General features: G+C 31.7%; 1 protein-coding gene and 1 pseudogene across 1 annotated transcript; one reads left to right on the top strand and one right to left on the bottom strand.

Moving 5' to 3' along the window:
* Positions 1-570: 570 nt before the first annotated feature.
* LOC117922742 lies at positions 571-2323 on the bottom strand (annotated as a pseudogene).
* A 12163-nt stretch (positions 2324-14486) lies between these two features.
* LOC117922738 (kinesin-like protein KIN-13B) lies at positions 14487-21812 on the top strand. Its single transcript, XM_034840947.1, has 12 exons — positions 14487-14713; positions 15074-15331; positions 16242-16436; positions 16602-16703; positions 17940-18017; positions 18158-18239; positions 18684-18843; positions 18930-19232; positions 20219-20437; positions 20539-20893; positions 20983-21048; positions 21216-21812. The coding sequence occupies exons 1-12, from the start codon at positions 14552-14554 to the stop codon at positions 21393-21395; spliced, it is 2160 nt and encodes a 719-aa protein (XP_034696838.1). The 5' UTR covers positions 14487-14551; the 3' UTR covers positions 21396-21812.
* The last annotated feature ends 128 nt before the right edge of the window (positions 21813-21940 follow it).

Here is a 21940-nt window from a genome sequence, read left to right as displayed (position 1 = left end):
GCTTCTCCCAGGCTGCCAAAGGACTGAACAAGAAAGGTTGGGAACAATGCTAGAGCAGGAGTAGCAGGAGTTGAAAGCTGGGTTTGTTGCTACCCTCACAAAACCATATTATGGGCTTGATATCTGTTTGTTTATTAAGTTACCGAAAACAGAACAAGAAACCGCTGAGTTGTTAGTGCTAGATCTTGACTACCAAAACTGTATCTAAGAGACCACTCTGTAATCATTCTTTCATAGTTGCAACTCCAGAAACTTCTTTCATTTAGGGATTTCTGTGGCAGCGTTCAATCACAATCTTCCCCACAAAGATATATTGGCATTGACTGTTTGATAAAAGAGTGTAAAGGGGGAGGACATGGTGTACTCTAGTGAGGATTAAGAACAGCTGTTAGTAGAGCATTTGTGGTCAATGGAGCTGTTTCCGTAGCCTAAGAAATTGCTCTTAGGTAATGGAAGCATTCGAACAGACCGCAGTTTAGAAGAAAAAGTATTTTCTCAGTAAAATGGGATCAGCTACACTGATAAAATTGCTCCATCATGATTATTTCATCACAAAAAAACATTGGAATGTTATGAAGAAAAGGCTTGTACATAACAATTGTTACAATTCTACTGGATGCATGTATCTCTCCAGAGATAATAGCATTTAAACCGGACAGAACAAACAATCTAAGAAGGAACAAATCAATCACCAGCAAAGGACATTTTGGCACTGATTGTGGTGGGTCATATGTTCATTAAAGTAGTAGCCATGGAAGCAATTGAATGAATAAGCATCTTGGCCCACCATGCATCTGGGCTTCTTGTAATAACCATATTCACCGGATCACACCTTTATCTTCTCTCTGTTTGAAGGATCAATCATCCTTCTTTTTCCCTTTTTCCTGTTTTTTTTCTTTTTCTTTTTTATTTTGGTTTTTTCAACAACAGATTGTATTCACAAATCAGAAATGTCATTCTACATGGATTCTCTAAAGTGAATCAATCAGCTTACATGCTTTCAGTGAACTCAACTACAGATTTATTCTGATTGATTTCTGCATTACGACACAAGTTGATATAACACAGAATTTCAGTTCTTATTGCAAAATCAACACAACAATTGGACGAAAGTCTAAGTATAGCCTCCATATTAGATCCAAAAGGGCGAGGTTAGGGTGGAACACTGACCTCCAATTGCAGAGTGTTCTATCCCTACTCCTCAACGATTCTGAGGTCCGCCACTGCCACATCCAATTCAGAGCAACTCTCTGCCAACACCTGCGCATCGTTGTAGTGCCTAACAGCCTGAACAATTGCCCGAACTCGCTTATAAGGATCCGCAGAGCCAAAAATTTTGGAACCCACAAGCACTCCATCGCACCCCAACTGCATCATCAGCGCGGCATCAGCAGGGGTGACGATGCCTCCGGCTGCAAAATGCAGAACCGGAAGCCTAGCCATTTCCTTGGTCTGGGCCACAACATCATAAGCTGCACCTATCTTCTTCGAAAATGCGAAGACTTCGTCATCATCCATGTTCGTTAGCACTCTTATATCCCCATCACTTTCCTCACATTCCGAACCGTCTCAGCAACGTTCCCGGACCAGACAAATCCCCCTGAATCCGGATCATCACAGCCCCTTCCCTCACCCTCCTAAGCGCTTCACCAAGATCCCGACAGCCGCAGACAAACGGAGTTCGAAAATTATGCTTATTAATGAAGTTATCTTCATCAGCAACGGACAATTCACTCTCATCAATATAGTCCACGCCGATGGCCTCCAAGATCTGCGCTTCCACGAAATGCCCAACCCGCGCTCTCGCAATCACCGGAATTGAGACTCTCCGCTTGATTTCCTTGATCACAGCGGGATCAATCAGCCTCGATATGCCCTTGGAAACCGATTCCGATACGATGACGGCACAAGCTCCGGCTTCCTCAGCGATCTTGGCTTGATCCAGATTCATGACTTCGAAAATGGCACCGCCGCGGAGCATCTGGGCCATTCCAGCCTTGATGGAGAAGGAGGTCTTGGCAGGGTCGGCGATGGCGCCGCTTCCGTAGACCGTAACCACGCCTTCTTCAGCCATGGCCGCTAAGCGCTTGTGAATTTGTGACAACGAAGAAATGAGAAACGCGAACGAAAAGCCAGGTCTCAAGTTTGATAACGCGGGAGAGAAGAAGAAGAAGAAGAATATATAAAAAGAGAATCTGGGTTATGAGAATTCCAGAAACTTCAGCGGGTTACGAGGCGAGGAAAGTCGGTGGAGAAGGGAAGTGTAGAAGCTTCTTTTCTTCTCTCTGAATTAGGTTTTCATTCTTCAGACTGGCATCCTGTCATGGAGGATTCTACACACTTTAAAAAGCAATTAATTCTCAATAATAAATTAATAATAATTAAAGAAGTAATTAATTAATACCTATAAGAGTTTTCTTATTTTAACAATATTTTTCATTTTTTAAAAATAAAAATACATATTCAATGAATAATTTAATATAAATATAAAATTTTATTTGAAATACCTTATATTATAATTATATATTGCACGTGATTACAATTATTTGTATTCAAGCGTTACATTTCAGAATTATAAAAAATATATGTTTTGGATTGAAATTTTTTTAATTATCTCACACTTTTTTTTTTTCCTTCTTTTGATATTTAATGGGTGCGAGGGTCCTGTACGGCTATACCTTATTGAGGGTGCTGGGTGCCCATGTCTTATTAGCCAGGGTAGGTCCCCTGATGGCGAGGGTCATGGTGCTTGAAGAAATAGTACACCAGAACAGCTTCTCTTCGTACGGAGTGCCCTTATCTGATAACTTCACACCACGCATGAGGTGCCGGACACTTCTATCCATGCCTCTCAAGATTTGGGCTACGTACAATCCCTCAGATATAAGGGCATGCGTGTCCCCTTCATCATCCTTGAATGGAAGAGTTTGACAAAAAAAATTGAGCCTTTAAAAACAGTTCCCAAACACTATTCTCAAAAAAGATTTTTTTATAATAATTTTTTTTTAAAAAAAAAGTTCCTAAACATTATTTTATAACATGTTGTGAGAAAATTAGGGGCATTTTGATTATACTTTTGGAAACTTATTTTCAAAAATTAATTTTTATTTTTTAACTTAAAACAAATTTTAAAAACAAGTTTGATGGTTCAACAGACCTATTTTTTATTTTATTTTTAAAAATTGATAAAATTAACTTTTATTTATTGTCTAAAAATTATTTTTAAAAAATAATAACCAAATAGTGTTAAAAACTTTTAAAAATAGAAAACCGTTTTTAAACCACATAGTCAAAAAGACTTTTATTATTTTGTCAAAAAATTCTCAAAAGTTCTTTTGAGGCTTGAAATTTTGTTTTTTTTTTTAAATAAAAAAACAAAAAATTATTTTTTAAAATAGGTTTTAAATAGATTGTAGCATTTTGGAATCATGGGATATGATTTAAAATATGAAAAGATGAATTCTCATTTTACATATATTTTTAAATAAGTCATGAAAACACTTTTTTTTTCCTTTAAACTTTGTTGCACCTTAGATGGCTTTGGCTTATGTGATATGACCAATTTTCACCATGTTTTTTCTTGGCATTTGAATTTAATTCCTAAAATTAGAAAATTCAATAAAATAAACCAAATAACCAAAATTACATAATTTATAGGATTATTTTATTAAAACGGTTATCCAAAATTCAATTTTAAAAATTTAACCCTTCATTATTTTTTATCTCATTTTGATAAAAATGTCATCACTATTTTCTTTTTTTTAAAAAAACTTATATGTAAATACTTGAAATAGCAAAGGATATTTATGTTAAAATGAATTATTTTTCAAGTAAATATATGGAAAAGTTTAAATTCATAATTTTGAAAATTATTTTATCCTTTTTAACCAATTAATTCTAATTTATATAATTAAAAATACAATTATGTAAATATAGCTTCAATATGACAATTTGAGAACCTTCATCCAGCTATCTATCTATAGCATGTTTGGATGCTCCATTTACAACATTGACACTTCAAGTCATTCACATCTTAAATTAAAATAAGGGATGAGGAAGTAACCAAACAACAATGCTCTAGACCACCAAGTTTTACCCCCAAGCCCATTCTTTTTAATTTTCAACCCATTTTCCTTCAAGCCCAACCCATTAGAAACTCACATATATAGCTTAATTTTTGGATTTAATACACTTCACCCCTCAACTTATCGCATGTTATGCACATTGCCTTATTAGGTTTAAAACCGAATACATTGCCCTCCAAGTTTCTTAAATTGAATTTTTTTTGTTAGACGTTGTTAGTTTTAATGGACAGAAATATCATATATCATACACGTGACTGATAAATAAAGGTATATTTGTAAATTCAATCACCTAAAAACCCCGAACAGAGCTCTCCCTCATCCTTCCTCTTCGATCTTCCTCCGAAGCCCTAACCCTCATCTTAGGCTTGATCATGGGCTTCAAACTTGAAATATCACTTTCGGCTTGAATTTAGTTTGATGTGTTTTAGTCTTTGGGTTTAAATTTTAAATGTCAAATTGGGTTTGTGTTGTGCATATTGATATTTCTTATTTGAGAGTTCAACATTTGGGTATATTATTTGGAGCTTTGGTTAACACATTCATTTGGGCTTTGGACTTGGGCATGGGGTTCTGACTTTGGGTTGTTTGTACTTGAGGTACCTTGTTTCCTTTGTTCATTTATTTATGCTTTGTGTTTTCCTTTTTTTATTTCCTTTTTTTCTTTATTCATTCCTTTTCTTTTTTCTTTTTAATAAAACATGTCCAGAAAATTCTTTTATTAAATAAAAAATGGGTCTAGAATTTTTTTTAAAATAAACATGTTCAGAAAATATTTTTATTAAATTAAAAAGGAGTCCTGAAAACCTTATTTAATAAAGCAGTCCAGACAATGTTTTTATTAAATAAATAAATAAACAGTCTGGAAAATATTTTTCAGTTAAAAAGTCCAAAAAAATGTTTTTATTAAATAAAAAAGGGTCCAGAATTTTTTTTTAAATCATTTTTTTAATAAAAGTTCAGAAATTTTAGTTTTTTATAAAAATTTTAGAAATATTTTTTAATAAAAAGTCCAGAAATCTTTTCTTTTTTGAATAAAATCGATGCAGATATTAAAAAATAATAATAATAGTCCAAAAAATCATTTTTAAATTACAAAAAGGTCTAGAAAATCTTTTTATTTATTTTTTATTTTTTATGAAATGGTCCAGAAAATAGTTGTTTTTAATAAATTGTCCAAAATGCCTTTTTAATAACAAAAACTGTGATTTAAAAAAAAAAAAAGAAAACCTATAGAGTATTTTAAATAAAAATTGCAACAACCTTATTTTTAAATAAAAATTGTAAAATTTTTTTTAAAAAAAAACAAAATTCTCTTAAATAAAATGGAAAAATTCTTCTTTTCAAAATATATATTTTTTTTTAATAAAAATTGGCTTGGAAATAATTTATAAAAATCATTTTGGTTGGAAATAATTTTGGAAATAAAAGTTGTAAAAAAATTATCATATTAATAAAATTGGGTTCAAATCTGATTTTGTAAATAAATTTGTAAAAATTATTTTTACTGTCAAAATTATTTTTAAAAAAAATCAAAATGAAATACTTTTTCAAATAAATTTGTAAAAATTAATCTCTCTTCTTAACAAGGTAAAAAAAATCATTTCTTATAAATAAAATCAAATTAATTTAAAAAAAATTAAGTAAATTTACTTTCAATAGAAACAAGAGAAAGTCTTTTCATTTGGAAATAAAATTCAATGTGAATAAAAATCAAATATTTTGTGAATAAATTAAAACCTTGTGAATAAACAAATTGAAATCACTAATTTAAAATTGTTGTTAATGTAAATAAATTATTTGGAAATTTCTTGAAATTGTGTTGTGATATTTGAAGCAATAAGCATTTCTTCGTACATTTCTCATGTATCAATTTTGTATATTTTTATAATATGTTTTTACTATTGCGTTATGCATGTACACTTGTATTATTCTTTTATGGTATTAATGATTTATTAATTAATTATATTAGTGACTTCCACTTGTTTAGTAAAGGCTTTTTTAGAACTTGAGTGCTATCCCGTGATATCTTCCCAATAAGTAACCTAACCCTAAACTTAGACTTAGTTTTTCACAAATTTGTTTTTTCTTTCAAAAAAAGTCATTTAGGGTTTAATTTCTAAATGTTGAAAACATTTGCCCATTGTTATAAGTTCATTGGGGGTAATGTTGAATATCTTGTTGCATACACTTATTACCAACAGGCCTTAGTAAAATCTTGTATCAAACACCTTAATTAATTGTTAACATTTACTATTGAAAAACAAATTACCTGTATATGCTTGAAGATGTTGTATTACGTAGGTGGAGGCTTTAATTAGCATTAACTTACAACTTACCATGATTAATCTCCTTTACAACTTGTACTTAGGTAACAAACAAATATCTCTCATTTTCAAACTTTCAATTGTTCTATACACTTATTGATTATACATACACATCATATTAAGATAGGTTCTTGATGACAACTTAGAATATATGTCGGCTTTGATACTTTATTTGTCATAAACTATCACACCCTAAATTTTGAAATCATAATTTCACTTAAATTCCAAGAACAATTAATGATTCTAAAGTTTGAAATCTAAATAATGGAAGGATTGATAATGTTTATAACTATCTATGATTTATGTCTCATTTCACAATCACTCAAATTGTCATACCATAAAGTCTAAACCCTTAACACCTTGAGAATAACTCCTTTTGGTAAAATTATTGTAGATAGAACGACAATAATTTGGCTCAAATCTTCCATCCTTTTGATCTTATCTATAAGCAAAGTTTTAGGTATCTTTTTCATTCATGGTTTAGGTAAGGACTTCAATTTGTTTATTTATGTAAGCAATTTGCTTTTCTAATTGAACTAAATTCGTTGTACTGACCAACATAATGGCATTAGAAAAACTAGCAAGATCAATTGTCGTTGGTTTTGTTACTTTTAAGGTTTCATGTATCTAGACTTGTCCTTTTTAGCAAAAAATATTTTAGAGTTGCCTTTTGAGATATGGTTGGGTGTGATTTCACTTAGTGAGCCATGTCATTCTTGTCAGTCCAAAGGTTCTTCTAATCATGTTTTGATGATTATAATACAAGGTTAAGTATACTAAAGTTTTCAAGTTTTATCATTTAATTCAAAGATGGTTTAAAGAGATTCAAAAGTTATGAAAAAATAGATCTTTAAACAGAGAACCTATGTAAGATGAATCTCATGGGTCCACTTAAGATAAAATATTTTTATACATTTCTAAATGTTTTTCATTCATCCTTGCTTTAAATCAAAAGTGACCTATTATCATTAAATTGGATGAATATGCATTTTAGTTCAAAACCTTAAATTCAAAACTTTCAAAAATATCTTATAAAAGTTTTTAGATGAGATACTTAAGTTATTAGAAGATTAAAACTTAAAAACGGCAACATTTTTTACATTTTTTTTGTAGCTAATTAAGGGGCTTTGAACTAGTCTAACTAGTCAGGCTTTCCCAATTAAGAACTAGTCAAGCTTGCACAAAATTTTCTCTTTCTTCCATTAGCCGGTATTTAGCAAGTAGAGGTCTTGTCAAGCATTAAAAACACCAACTATCACATGCAAAGCATTAATTGTACCAACAACTAGCCCACCAATCGAATTAGAGCTCGATTGGTTAAGGACTTTTGTTTTATTTTGAGTGTTTGAGCTAATTTTCTATAAATTAAAGAGTTTCATTATATTTATTGAGAAAAGAACACTTGCATTGAATTGTTTTTCACCTACTTTTTCTCATTTAAAGCTTTTAATTTAAATGTATAGAATTCTTCACTTGCAAATCCTTTAGTACACTCTTTGAAATTTATATTTCTTTTCTTTGTATTGAGCTACACTTGTACTAGGATTGAGAATATCAAATTTTTATGTTCTTTGAGTGATTGAGATTCAAGTTGGTTGAGAACCACAAGGTATTGTAGTGACCATTGAAGTCATGAATCAAGTTTGAAAGATTGAAGACTTGGGTTGAAGCCTTGGATGGTATAACCCTCACTCGAACAGGAGATTGAGAAGTGTAGAAGTAGGCGGGTTCTTAAACCACTATAAAAGTGTTTGTATTTCTCTTTCATCTACTCTTTAATTTATTTCACTTATGATTTATGGATTTGGGGTTTTAATTTAATGATTTTATGAAAATTTTTAATCACTCAATTCCTCTCCTACCATTTTTAGGTGTTTTTACATTCTTTTTCGTTTTATAAGAGTTAAGGATATTCCTAGATTTGTAAGGAAAATCACCTAAAGAACTGTAATCATCTTGAGAAAAAAAAAAACTTTAGTTTTACCCTAAAGTATGAGATTGAATCTTATTCCAATTCTAATGGCTTTGATATGATCAAAAAGGGTAGATTTAATTCCTTGCTTATCATATCTGTTTTTTTTTTTTTTTTTCTAGATTTCTTATTGTGGATAATAAATTTCTTATCTTTTTGTAGGTGTCATAATAAATTTCTTGTCTTTTGTAGTGTCATAAGCCTATACACACAAATTTCCCTTAGATAGAAAAATGTGAATAAAAATTGTAATTTTGATTGAATTGTAAAATTATCGATACTTTCCACACTATCCTCTTATTTGTAAAAGATAAAAACCCCATCTAAGCATCTTGGGCATAATTTTGAATCAAAGGCACCTTAAAAAAAAAACCTTGAAAATCTTCACATGTTCAAATTTGACTTGCATGAGCACTCCTCAAACTTTTAAAGTGTAATGTGTTTCCTTAAAGCTACGAAGGTCCTATTTATAAAAGTTGAGAAACCATCTTGCTATTAAGGAGACTAATTATTATTTTATTTCAATAATTATTTTAATATTAAAATTGCTAATTATTTATTTATTTAGCTACACTTTACCCCTTAACCTATACCGTGTTTTGCACATTGCCCCATTGAGTTTAAAATCAATCAATGTACCTTTCATGTTTTATAATTACATGCAATGTACATTTTTTGAGTGATGGTGTTACATTTTTAAATGGAAGACATATGTGCTTTCCACGTGAATGAGGATAAAAATGTCATTTTCTTTTTATAATTGCAACCTTCTCTTCAGTAGCAACCCTAATCGTCGTAGCTGCAACTTTGACAGTTGATCTCGATGCTTCCACAATCTCCTCAGGTGTTAAACTAGGGTTTTCAAATGATAGCTCAATAGCTTGTTTAGTCGGGCATCAAATTCATTTGAAGTCATAGCAACTGTAGATGGATGCAAAGTGGCATCCCCCATCAGAACTCTGTTTCTTCAATTCAATAAAATTTGAATTCAATAAAAATAATTTGAAAACCCACCCAAATTCTAATCCTACACATCTAAATCCAACATTAATTCGTCCAATTTTCAAATCAGAATTGGAATTTATTGAAAGAAATGAAAAAAAAAAAAAATCAAATTTAAAATCCAATAAGATCCCCTTCTACAATTTTCCAAAGAAAAACATAACAACAAACTCAAACAAAAACTAGTATAATCATTCAGTTGAGTTGAGCACGATAAATTCGAAACTTAACTTGAATTCACAAAATCGTCTTTCCCTCTCATAGCCTCACTTTTTTTCTCTACAACCAAACATAACATTACCAAAGCCCAATCCAAAACAAAAAACAATCCAAACCAACAACATGTGGAGAATCCAACCCCGCCTCTTTTAAAAGTCGACGAATTCCCCAATCAATCAACGCACTCACATCCAAAACAAGCAATTCAATAAAAAATAACATCAATCCACATCGTCATGACCTTGATTCAAGAAAATTCCACAAATTGAAATTGAAAAATCCAATGACAACTCCGAATTAGGGTTTTAAGAGAGATGAAGCATAGAGATGAGAGGGGTGAATAGAGTAGAGAGTGAAAAACCCTACATTAGCTTCCATGGGATTCTAGGGCTTTGGGTTGGGATTCAATAGCAGCAACTAGGAGAAATGATTGACAGAGGAGAAAAGGGCTAAAGTTTAGGGTTCTAAAATGACAATGACCATTTTGCCCTCGTTTAAAAAGAAAAATGACTCTTTTGCCCTCGATAACGTGGAGAGGATATACACCTTCTATTAAAAAATGTAACATAGTCATTAAAAAAATGTATACTGCATTTAATTATAAAGTATGACAAGTACATTGCTCAATATTAAACTCGATGGAACAATGTGCAAAACACGATATAAGTTGGAGGGTAAAATGTAATAAACCCTTAATTTATTTATTATCTATTTTATGGGAAGACAATTCCTTGGTCATGTGGCCCATGTGACACAAGTCATGATGTTATTTAAAGTTATGGATGACATTTAAAAAAATTTAATAAGTGTCACATGGTGGACATATGTCATTATATCATTTAAAACATTAATGTCACCTCAGATCTTTTTATTCACCATAAATTTCTTGTACCATAAGTTTTGTGACAGTAACATATGACAAATTTTTATTTTCAAATTGAAGACATATGTCAATTTAGTACAGATGACAATTAATAGGTGGTTAAATTTTTCCCCTTACCAACATTATCCATAATCCAACAATCAACTTCAAATCTTGAATAAATTCTTTAACAATAGAGAAATTGACTATTGATATGTTTATTAATAAAAAAAAGGAAATTCTTTGGGTGATATTTAATAATTATTAGATATATCAATGAAATTAAATTGATTAAAAAAAAAAAAAAACCTTAGCATCTAGTGGACTAATATTATAATATTTATAAATATCATATCTAGTAGGGGATTATACAAATTTATAGAACAAAATTCTATTTGGAAACTTAAAATATTTTTAAATATATTTTAAAAATATTCTTTTTATGTCTAGTACTTTAGTTTCAATACATCTACATGTTTATATAATTATATTTTAAAAACAACCCTTCGAAAATAAGTGAAAATAATTCAAAAATATTTTCTGAAAATACTTTACTTTTTTATTTTTGAAGATAAAAAATAAAAAACAATTTTATTATTATCAAACATGTTTTCCTATTTTCTATTCTAAAAAATTAGAAATTGTTCTCAAAAACATTTATCAAATAAACCCTAATACTTTATATTTATAAAAATGCATTACTTTAGTAAACATGTGTTTTAAATGAAAGTATAGAGAGATGATAATTTTAGGATATCATAAATTTAATGAATCGATAGAAATTACATTCAAATATCAAGGAAATTATAATGAAATGGAAAGGAAAAAAAAGAAAGGAAAAAGAAAAATTAGCATATAATACGATAAGTCATATTATGAATTTAAGATCGGGGATTTGTGAGTTTGACTCCTCAACAAAAGGTGGGTCCTTTGGGCATATGTGTGGAGTGAAGACAAGGGTAATCCGTACCATATTTTTCAAGTATCTACCTAGCAATTAAGGCATTGATGGTCCTAGTCGACAGATTTAAAAATGAATAGTTTTTTTTTTTTTTTTTTTTACAAAATACAAATACTAATATTATAAAAATAATAATTTTTTTATAATAAAAATAGCATATATTATAAAAATATAGATGGTAGAATCCTTGTGAAAGCATAATTGATTTTTTTTTTTTGTGTGTTAAAAATAGTAATTGGTTAATAATATTCTATTTAAAATGAATCAACAAACAAATAAAATTTAACGTTTTTAAATATAAATAAGATGAATTTTTTATTACATATATTTAGTGTCGGTTTTTTAATAATGTATTTTGGACTAATTTTTTTTTGTAGATCAGAGGGTTTACAACGTCCATCAACTTTCCTTGTATTCGTCGTGGATGTTTAAGTGAATGCAATTAAAGTATACGTCTTTTTTAACAGTAATTGTTTTTAAGAGAGTTGATAACACTTAAGATCTTTCAAATGGTATTTGAGTCGATGTCACAAATTCAAATCCTAGACAAAGAGGAAAATGTCGGGATATATCGCCGATATATCACCAATTTTTTGGCGATATTTCCCCTCCTTCATACAACGTGATCTAATAGCCCAGATCATGCCCGTGTTGATCCGACGACCTAGATGTGATTCCAATGGTAATATGACGATCCAACGGGCAGATTGCTCCCAGTTTTTTTATCAAACGACCAAATTTGATTTTCAACAGTAAATTAATGTTCCAAAGGCTATTTTGGCCCAAATTTCATCTATTTCATCCATTTTTGCTTTCATTCTTTACTTGCTCTCTCATTACTCCAATTTTTATTAAGGTTGCTCAATTATTTAATCATTTTAAGGTATATTTGTTTTAAATTGTAATTAATTTTGTTTGCAATTGTAATTAATTCATGCATTTTCAATTAATTAGTATGTTTGCAATATGGATGATTTAATGCTATTTTTACATTCAATTGTAATTAATTTTTATATTTTTATTGAATTAACTTAGGTTAATTTGATTATTTAATTATAAATTGATATGTTTATTTTAGATGATTATTTGTGATTTATTTTCACATTTAGAATTAAATTAAACTAGTTAACTTAGCTAAATTATTTAATTAATTTAATTAACATGCTAAATTATTTAATTAATTTAATTAACATGAACTAATATTTTGAATATAAAATATGTTTATTTAATGAATTTAATATGTACAAATTATTAATATTTAATGTAATGAAGTATTTTATGTGACTTTATAACGAGAACAATTACAAAATTAACATTTCTTATAGATCGATATGATATAATTACATCTAATATCGCAAATTATATCATATGTATATCAAATTTTTCAATAAAATAACTTTAAAATGTTCATTATACTTCTAATTATATTATTATGAGGTTTTCATTGTATTTCCATGAGTTTTTAACAATTTTAAGTCTACCGATATTTTTTTTCTAGAATATCCGCATATATATCTCTGATATATTCGTAAAATCAAAGTACCGATATATATGTGATTATCGATATTTTCATCATTGATCCTAGAAGTGTTACTGGGGAGATTGTTGGCAAACCAGACGGTTGGCTTATGTTTATCAACTCCCTTTGTGTGTGTTCGTCATGATGTTTGGGTAAATGCACTATAAGACTAGGGTTTATGTGTCTTTCCTAACAATAATTGCTTTTAAGAAGATTAGAGTATATGTGTCTATTTTCTTAGAAATTAGAAGATTCATTAAAGATTCTAAAGTATTAAGTCTTAATAAGAAAATTCAAAAGGTATAATTATGTGGATAGAAGAAATACTAAAGTTATGACACAATATACCAATTTTGGTTCATTATTTTTAATTACCAATTGAATTTAATAATAAACTGAACGTAGTCTAATTTGATTTGAAATTCATTTATTTAGTAATTTTTTTAATATAAAAGTATAATTATGTTCAAGAGAAACAATAAATCATTTTGGACTAATTTTAATTTGTAAATTTTTTAATAATTATATTTTTTTTTGAGTTCTAAATTATTTTTTAAAATGAACATATTGGTTAAGAAATCTAACGTATTAAATCTTGTTTGATTTGAAAATTTTTATCTAATTAAAAATCTATAAAAAAAAACCTACGATTCCACGTGAAAAAGAAATCAGTCATTTGAGACTAAATTTTATTTGTAAATTTTTTTATATTAATTAGTTCATTATAAATTTATTTATTTTTATCAAAATTTTTATATTATTTATTTTGTAAATAACTTTTTTTTTTTTTATAAAATTAAATATTTATAAATAATATATATATTTTATTTTATTGTATTTATTTATTTTACAAACAAATATAATCATACATTACATATGATATGTAATCTTAAATATAATTTCTATTAGATTTAATATTCAAAAATATTATAATATTGCATATCTTATTTGATTTTCAATGGATATGATATGTGATATATAAATATCCTATTTTAAAAATTAATAATATTAAAGAAAAGTAATTTTGATATTTTTAAAATTTTAATGAGATAAAAAAAATCTGCTCAAAATTCATTGAAAATAACTTTTTTATTTTATAAATAATTATAAAATATATTTATAATAGTTGACCATTGACTCCTAAGAATCAAATAAATTAATCTCAAGTGCGCGTAAAACACCACTTGATGGACATACAGGCGCTCCAGTGTGGGCCACACCATATCAACGTCCCAAAACTTGCACCACACTTCTAATCCTACCCAGATATTGAGATCATGCCACGTGGCACATTATGAAGACAGCCCTCCAAACTACGAATTTGAAAAAAAGTAAAAAATGACAAACGAACAGATAAAACGGCCACGGCGGCCCCACCATGTGGGACGGCGGTGCGATTCAAAAACAAGTGGGCCCCACACAACCGTTGTTTTTACTTAACACTCCTGCTCGCACGTGCCTCACCTCCCTCGCACGTGCCCCAAAAATTCAAAGTTGGTTGCTTCCTCTTCTTGTATTATTTTATTATTCTTCAATTGCTTCTTCCTCAAAGCTTCTCTGGTAGAGGTTGTGGAGAGAGAAAAGAGAGAGAAAGAGAGAGAAAGAAGATGAATGCGTTGGGGAGGCAGGCGCAGAGATCTGGTGCATCGACGATGCATCAGAGGCAGTACTCCGACAACTTCATAGATGCTTCGTCTAATGGGAGGTGGCTTCAATCTGCTGGTCTTCAGCACCTCCAGTCCTCCAATGCCTCCGTTCCTTCTCTTCAGGTCCTGATCTTTCTTTGTTTTTTCCCTTTTACCTCCTGTTTGGTTGCTAAGAAAGAGTACAGGAAAGAAAAGGAGATTTTTTTTTTTTTTTGGCTTACATAATGAAAAACTCAGTCAGACGAACTATATATACTTGTATGAGCTGGAGTAGAGAGCGCTTTTCTTTTGTTTTCCTTTCTTTTCTTTTCTTTTTTCCCATTTCGTCATAGCCATTCCATTTTTGAAAATTGAATCCCTGATTTGGTCAATTTTTTTGCATGTTCTTAGCTACCATGGCTATTTGTGGATCTGATGATGCAGTTTCATATCTGAACTGTTTTGTGGTTAAATCTGATTGCTCTATTTTGTATCGGAGAACAGGACTATGGGTACTATGGTGGTGGTGGTGGTGGAGGAGGAGGAGGAGGAGGAGGAGGAGGGGGGCAGGGGTCGAGAGTGTATAGGAGTATGCAGAGGGAGTTTGGTGGAGGGAATGAGTTTTACTCAGAGCCATCTACGCCGCCTTTAAATTCGAGGTCGATGGGTCAGAGGAAGACCGGTGAGGAGCAAGTTTCACCTAGTGAGTTCAGTCCTGGACTCCTAGATCTGCATTCTTTGGATACTGAGCTTCTTCCTGAGGTGGGTCTCTTGACTTTTTGCAATGAGCATAGTAAGATTTGATTTCAATGTTGACTTTGTGAAGCTACGGTGATGATAAATTAAAATTTACCTTTCATATCAGTCTTTGGAACTAAAACAACGATACATTGAGGGGCATTGTGTGGTGATCATATGTTTGATGATTTTGCTCCCCTTAGAAGAACCAGAGGATATGAACCAAAGGTGCTTGGGTTGGATTACTTTGTAGGTTGCACCAAACCAACTTGCACCTGCAGTTATATGAACACTTCAAACGCCCTTGGTTCAAATCTAGGCTGGAGGCAAGAATTGCTGATTTCTATCGATCCAGAGGTTCCCTACATTTCTTTTTGTATACCTCAGTGACATGGGTACTGTAAAGTAAGCAAGTACTTGTTTCTAACATGATCATCCCACGAAAACCCTTTATACAATCCGAGGTTAGAGGTGATGAGAACTTATAAGCTAGTCAACTCAGCCTTGTACTAAGATTTGGAGACACATGATTCCGTTTCTTGTGATGCACCTGCAACTGGCACTTGTACCCAAATCACATAGACCAGTATTATGGATACTGCCATGAAATGTCAATGCATTGCCCTGTTCTTCTGTTTCTTTCTTTACCCCTTTTCTGTACCACTTTTTTGTTTTAGTAAACCAAATCATGGTAAGCATTTGAAAGATGCTGAGAAGTTCTTATGTTTCACACAAAGATGTGTTTTGTTGAATCATATGAATAAGCCAAATAATGTAGATATCTTAAAGTTCAATGTCTCATTACACACAATGATACTTTAGGTGCCCAAAGTTGATATTATTCTCATTATATACAAGGAGTTAATAATAGAACCTGACTTACTTGAGTTTGCCTGAACTGTCCTGCTGATATTCTTTTGTTTCTCATGGTTAGATACCAGTTCATAGTCTTTATGATAGCACTTCCATGTATCATTCTGTACGGGGCAGAAGCTTTGATGACTCTGAGCCATACATCCCTGCCAACAAACAGGCTGGCAGAGCTCGTGGTTTGCCAGAAAACAACCTACTGAAAAGTTTTGCTGCTGATAAGGAGAAGGCCAGCTCTGTTGCGAAGATAAAAGTTGTGGTAAGTTCACTCAATTCCATTAAGTTTACCTTGTGACTCCTCTTTACCTGTCAATTCCATTTCTTCCTTAAATGAATTACGATGAAAGCAAAAAAACTTTGAACTGAACATAATTGAAAGCTACATTTTTTGTCCTAAAATTTATTAATAATTTCTTGTGCTCAGGTTCGCAAAAGACCATTAAATAAAAAGGAGTTAGCAAAGAATGAGGAGGACATTATAACTATTGATTCCAATTCTCTGACAGTTCATGAGACAAAACTTAAGGTGAGTGTCACTGCCTGGTAAATGTAATTTTTTGGTCATTCTCTTCATTTTCACATTCAATAGGAAATTTTGTCAGATGCAAGAGGTGCTTTACTCTGCAACTTTGTTTTCACATTTTATATGTTTTGATTTTGATTGCTTCCCAGTAATTGGTTATGGTACAACAATACATAGAGTCTAACAATAATTCCAATATCACTAATTCATGTCATGGACAATGACATACAGGTGAAAGTGGATTTAATTGCAAGTAGAGCTGCAGATGATATTAAATGTGAACAATGTCATGCCTTTTAGTCTACTAGAATTCATGGCCTGAACCAAACTTTTTAGATTGAGATGCTTTCCAGCCGCTCTTCCTATGTATGTGTATTTGTGTGTGTGTTTTGCTTTACCCACTTTAAGGATAACTTGCCTTTTCATCCTTGTGTTGTTAGTTGCATATATATACAGCAGCTCTTCCTATGTATGTGTATTTGTGTGTGCGTTTTGCTTCTACCTACTTTAAGGATAACTTGCATTTACATCCTTGTGTTGTTAGTTGTATATATATACAGCAGCTCTTCCTATGTATGTGTATTTGTGTGTGTGTTTTGCTTTACCTACTTTAAGGATAACTTGCCTTTTCATCCTTGTGTTGTTAGTTGTCTTCTTTACCTCTCTCTCTCTATGTATATATATATATATATATATATATATATATATATATATATATATATATATATCCATTTTTACTAAATTTTGGAAAAACACTAGTTTAAAAACTTTTTCTTGAAAGAATATTAAATGCAATTCTCTCTCCATAGTGTATTTAGGGTTCTCTTATTTTATTTGGAATAAAAACAAGAGCAGCAGATTCACAATTTGGTTTGAAAACAACTATTTCTGATTAGATTTGAAAGGTATAATTTGTTAAAGGATTTACAAAAGTAGGGTGGTTGTACTCATATTTAAAGGTATTAAAACTATCATGCCAGATCCTATAATTGGTTTTGTTTGTATCCTAGGATTTGATCTCAACTTTGTGGTTGCCTTTTAATCTTTTTGTCCAGAAAATGGGAGTTGTTTCCTGACCCTCATCACCAAAGAAATTTACTTCTGCTCTCAGAAATAGAATCTATTATGTAAACATATGATCACTTTTTGGCTCAAAGCTCTTATGTGTATTGGTAATTGGAAATTTGGAATGAAAACCAACTCAAATACTTGAAATCTCTAAATCTCCGTGTTCTGCAGGTTGATTTGACAGAATATGTGGAGAAGCATGAATTTTTTTTTGATGCAGTGTTGAATGAGGAGGTTTCAAATGATGAGGTGAGTATATGAAGAAACAGTTTTTTCTTTAAAAAAAATCAAAATCAAAAAACAAAAAAAAGAAGAAACAAACAAACATCTAAAGAAGAAACATATAAAAGTTTTTTAGCTAATCATGGTTGCTCATTTTGTTTCTGTAGGTCTATCGTGAGACTGTGGAGCCCATTGTTCCAATAATTTTTCAACGCACGAAAGCAACTTGCTTTGCATATGGGCAAACAGGTAAACGATTATCTCCCAAATTTGGAGTAGATGCCTTTACAAGCTTGTTTTCAGGCAACTTAGAATCATTAACATAATGTTGATTAGACTTGTATCTTCATCATTCACATGCTCTTCTAAGAAGACCATATTGGTAGCCTAATGATGGCCAATACAGATTGAAAATAAACACGTTGCTTAATTGTTATACATTTACCTCAATTTCGTGAATTCTTTTTTGTTGTTTCTGTGCGGAAAGTCACTATGAGGCTGGTACATGTCAGCATGAATTGGTTGTAACCTTTGAAGCTAAAGTGAGCAATAAAATGCTTTCCCTTTCCTGGCCATGCATATCAATTCTTGACATTTCTTGTACTCCTGCTGGGTTGAAGCATGAAACTATATCTTCTTTTTATTCTGTTTGCTATGTCTTGCTGTGTGCTTACTGTCCTTTTGCTTATTCAGGGAGTGGAAAAACTTTTACTATGAAACCATTGCCACTTAAGGCGTCTCGGGATATCTTGAGATTGATGCACCACACTTACCGGAACCAAGGTTTTCAGTTGTTTGTAAGCTTCTTTGAAATTTATGGAGGAAAGCTTTTTGATCTCCTCAATGATCGGAAGTAAGTGGTTACGGCCTATACTCTGGTATCTAGTTATCATGTCCTGTCTCTTGAGTCTGTTTGAAACGTAAAGCTTATTTGTGCAGAAAACTTTGCATGAGAGAAGATGGTAAACAGCAAGTTTGCATTGTGGGTTTGCAAGAGTATAGAGTAGCTGATGTGGAGACAATTAAAGAGCTCATTGAGAAAGGAAGTGCAACAAGAAGTACTGGTACAACTGGTGCAAATGAGGAGTCCTCCCGTTCACATGCCATACTTCAGCTTGCTATCAAGAGATCTGTTGATGGCAATGAATCAAAGCCTCCTCGTGTTGTTGGCAAGCTCTCCTTTATAGATCTTGCTGGGAGTGAACGTGGTGCGGATACAACAGATAATGATAAGCAGACAAGGTATGAATTTATTCCATTTTTTAAATCTAGAGGACAAGTAAGATGTCTTTTATGTTTTCTGACTATTTTTTGAAAGGTGAGAAAGTATATTCATAGTGCTTATTGAATCACCAACGTTAGGTCTAAGAATATGATCTTATTGGTAAAAATTTTACTGAACTAGATCTTTGTCTGTTAGCACCTTACATTTTTTTTCTCTTCACATGCCCTTAAGAGGATTCCAAAGCTAAGACATCATCATCTATGGGTAGGTATTGGTCATTTGACTTAGAATCAAATTTCAGGAGAAAGAAAATCTAAGGCCAAAAAAAAGAAAAAAGAAAAAACACAGGTAAAAGATAAAAAGATAAAGTCAGATACTCTAGAGTATTATAATTATTCTAATTCTTTTTTTGTGCTGTTCTATTAGGCCTCTTGAATTTTAAACTTGATATTCTATTTAAAATACTCAAAAAAAAAAAAAAAAAAAAAAAAGGTGCTGAAGGACCTCCAAATATTCAAGGTCTTCTTTGCCAGCATTGTTTTCTATTATGATTTCATGTGGCAGCTTCCATCTGTATTGTTCCTTGTATGTTTTATTTCTAATGAGCCTGTTAAGAAAAAGGTGCTCATTCAGGTCCAAGATTCAAGGTTTTCCTTGCCATGATTGGCTTCTAGTACGAGTTTATGGTGGTATCCATCTGTGTCATTCCTTTATGCATTTTTGATAGTGCATGAGTCTCATGATTTAGTTGAAATACATTTTGGTTTTTTGTCTTCTCCATTTTAGCGTTTTTTTTTTTCTGAAAAAAAAAGGATGCTCAATGAGGCCCAAATATTCAACATTTTCCTTGCCCAAATTAGTTCCTAGTACGAGTCCATGGTGGTTTCCATCTATGTCATGGCAGTCAAATCTCACGCTTTTGTCAAAATATATTTCACATGTCCTCTTCTCTACTGTAGTGGACCTTTTTCTTTAATTAGCTCTTTCAAACCATGTGATGCAGAATGGAAGGTGCTGAGATTAATAAAAGTTTGCTTGCATTGAAGGAATGCATAAGAGCACTTGACAATGATCAGGGTCATATTCCTTTTAGAGGCAGTAAACTAACTGAAGTTCTAAGAGATTCATTTGTTGGTGACTCACGTACGGTAATGATTTCATGCATTTCACCCAATGCTGGATCGTGTGAGCATACTCTCAACACCTTAAGATATGCCGACAGGTGAAAATAGTCTTTATTAAAAGAAAAAATTACCAGTATTATTTTTACTTGTCTTTTACTCATTTTTATATGCTTTGTTTGAATAAAAAATTATATTCCAGGGTGAAGAGCCTCTCCAAAGGCGGCAACTCTAAGAAGGATATATTGTCTTCAACCTTAAACCTAAAGGAATCAACAAACATGCCCCTATCTTCAGTTTTACCTGTTGTAACCACCTATGAAGATGACATGACTGATACATGGCCTGACCAAAATGAAAGAGACGAGTTTGATGTGTCAGAAGAGTCCTATGAGCAAGAGAAACCATCATGGAAGAATGGGAGGCTAGAGCCATACCATCTTTCTCATTCTGAAGACAAATTTAGGAAGGCCAATGGCCAGACAAAATGGAAGGAACAGCCAAAATTTGATACTAAGATCTCCCATTCAGATGATGATTTGAATGCCCTCTTACAGGTAAGAACAATAGGAGCCAATTATTATTTGAATCATTCAAGTAATCAAGTAAATCCATCTGTTGTAAAATTTGCATTGCATTTTCTCAGGAAGAGGAAGATCTTGTAAATGCTCACCGGAAACAAGTGGAGGAGACCATGAACATTGTTAGAGAGGTCTGTGACCACCTGCATTCAACTATTGACTTGTTTAATCTTTTCTTATGGGCAATCGACTCATTTATTCATAGGTTTTGATCTTATATTTTCTTGCTAACACCGGGAATTGGGTGGTTTATGCATGCACATTTGTCAAGTTCACATTCTCCTATTTGCATGTGCAGGAGATGAACCTGTTGGTCGAAGCAGATCAACCCGGGAATCAGCTGGATGACTATGTTTCTAGATTGAATTCAATACTATCCCAGAAGGCTGCTGGAATAATGCAGCTTCAAGCTCATTTGGCTCATTTTCAGAAGCGTCTGAAGGAGCATAATGTTTTAGTGTCTTCATATGGTCAATAATTTCATAGTTGCTGTCACATGAGAAATAAAGCTTGGTTTTACTCTGAAGCTTATTATCTCAATATCACCGATCCAATGGTGGGTTGGTTCCATGGCTTACATGATTCTGTTCAGAATATTGTGGCCTAGTAAAAATGGCATCTCCCAGGCATGGGATTGTTTCGTTTAGCATCATCCTACATCTTTGGCAATCTCCATTAGGTTTCTGGAGTTGCAGTTTTTTGTTGTCGAATTAAGGCCTTATTTCTCTTTCACATTTTTATCATTACTGTTAAATTTGTTATTGATTTATCCCCTTTATCGTGTCACTGGAAACTCTGGGATTAACATGCTATTTGGCATGCTTTTGTAAAGCTCTGCAGACTGCAGCACTGTACTCTTATTGATAATGCAAGGAATTAATATTGGATTGCTATTCTCTTAGTATCAGGCAGTAAGTTTCCAACATACTTGTCAAATCTGTGGTCCATTGGTTTGTGGACGTTCAGGCCCTTGCCATTAGCAATTGGTGAGTGGTGACTATGTTTGTCTCAAGGCATATAAAT

This window comes from Vitis riparia, chromosome 9 (genome assembly GCF_004353265.1).
Source record: "Vitis riparia cultivar Riparia Gloire de Montpellier isolate 1030 chromosome 9, EGFV_Vit.rip_1.0, whole genome shotgun sequence".
NCBI classification, from domain to species: Eukaryota; Viridiplantae; Streptophyta; class Magnoliopsida; order Vitales; family Vitaceae; genus Vitis; species Vitis riparia.
Note: the sequence above shows the minus strand (reverse complement) of the source record. Positions and strands in the feature narration are given on the sequence as shown.

Excerpts from the sequence above, each read along its gene's own strand:
- LOC117922738 (XM_034840947.1), top strand. The coding sequence starts at position 14,552 with ATGAATGCGTTGGGGAGGCAGGCGCAGAGATCTGGTGCATCGACGATG. Across the intron at positions 15,332-16,241 it reads ATACTGAGCTTCTTCCTGAG|ATACCAGTTCATAGTCTTTA; the intron begins GTGGGTCTCTTG and ends TCTCATGGTTAG. Across the intron at positions 18,240-18,683 it reads CTTTGCATATGGGCAAACAG|GGAGTGGAAAAACTTTTACT; the intron begins GTAAACGATTAT and ends TTGCTTATTCAG.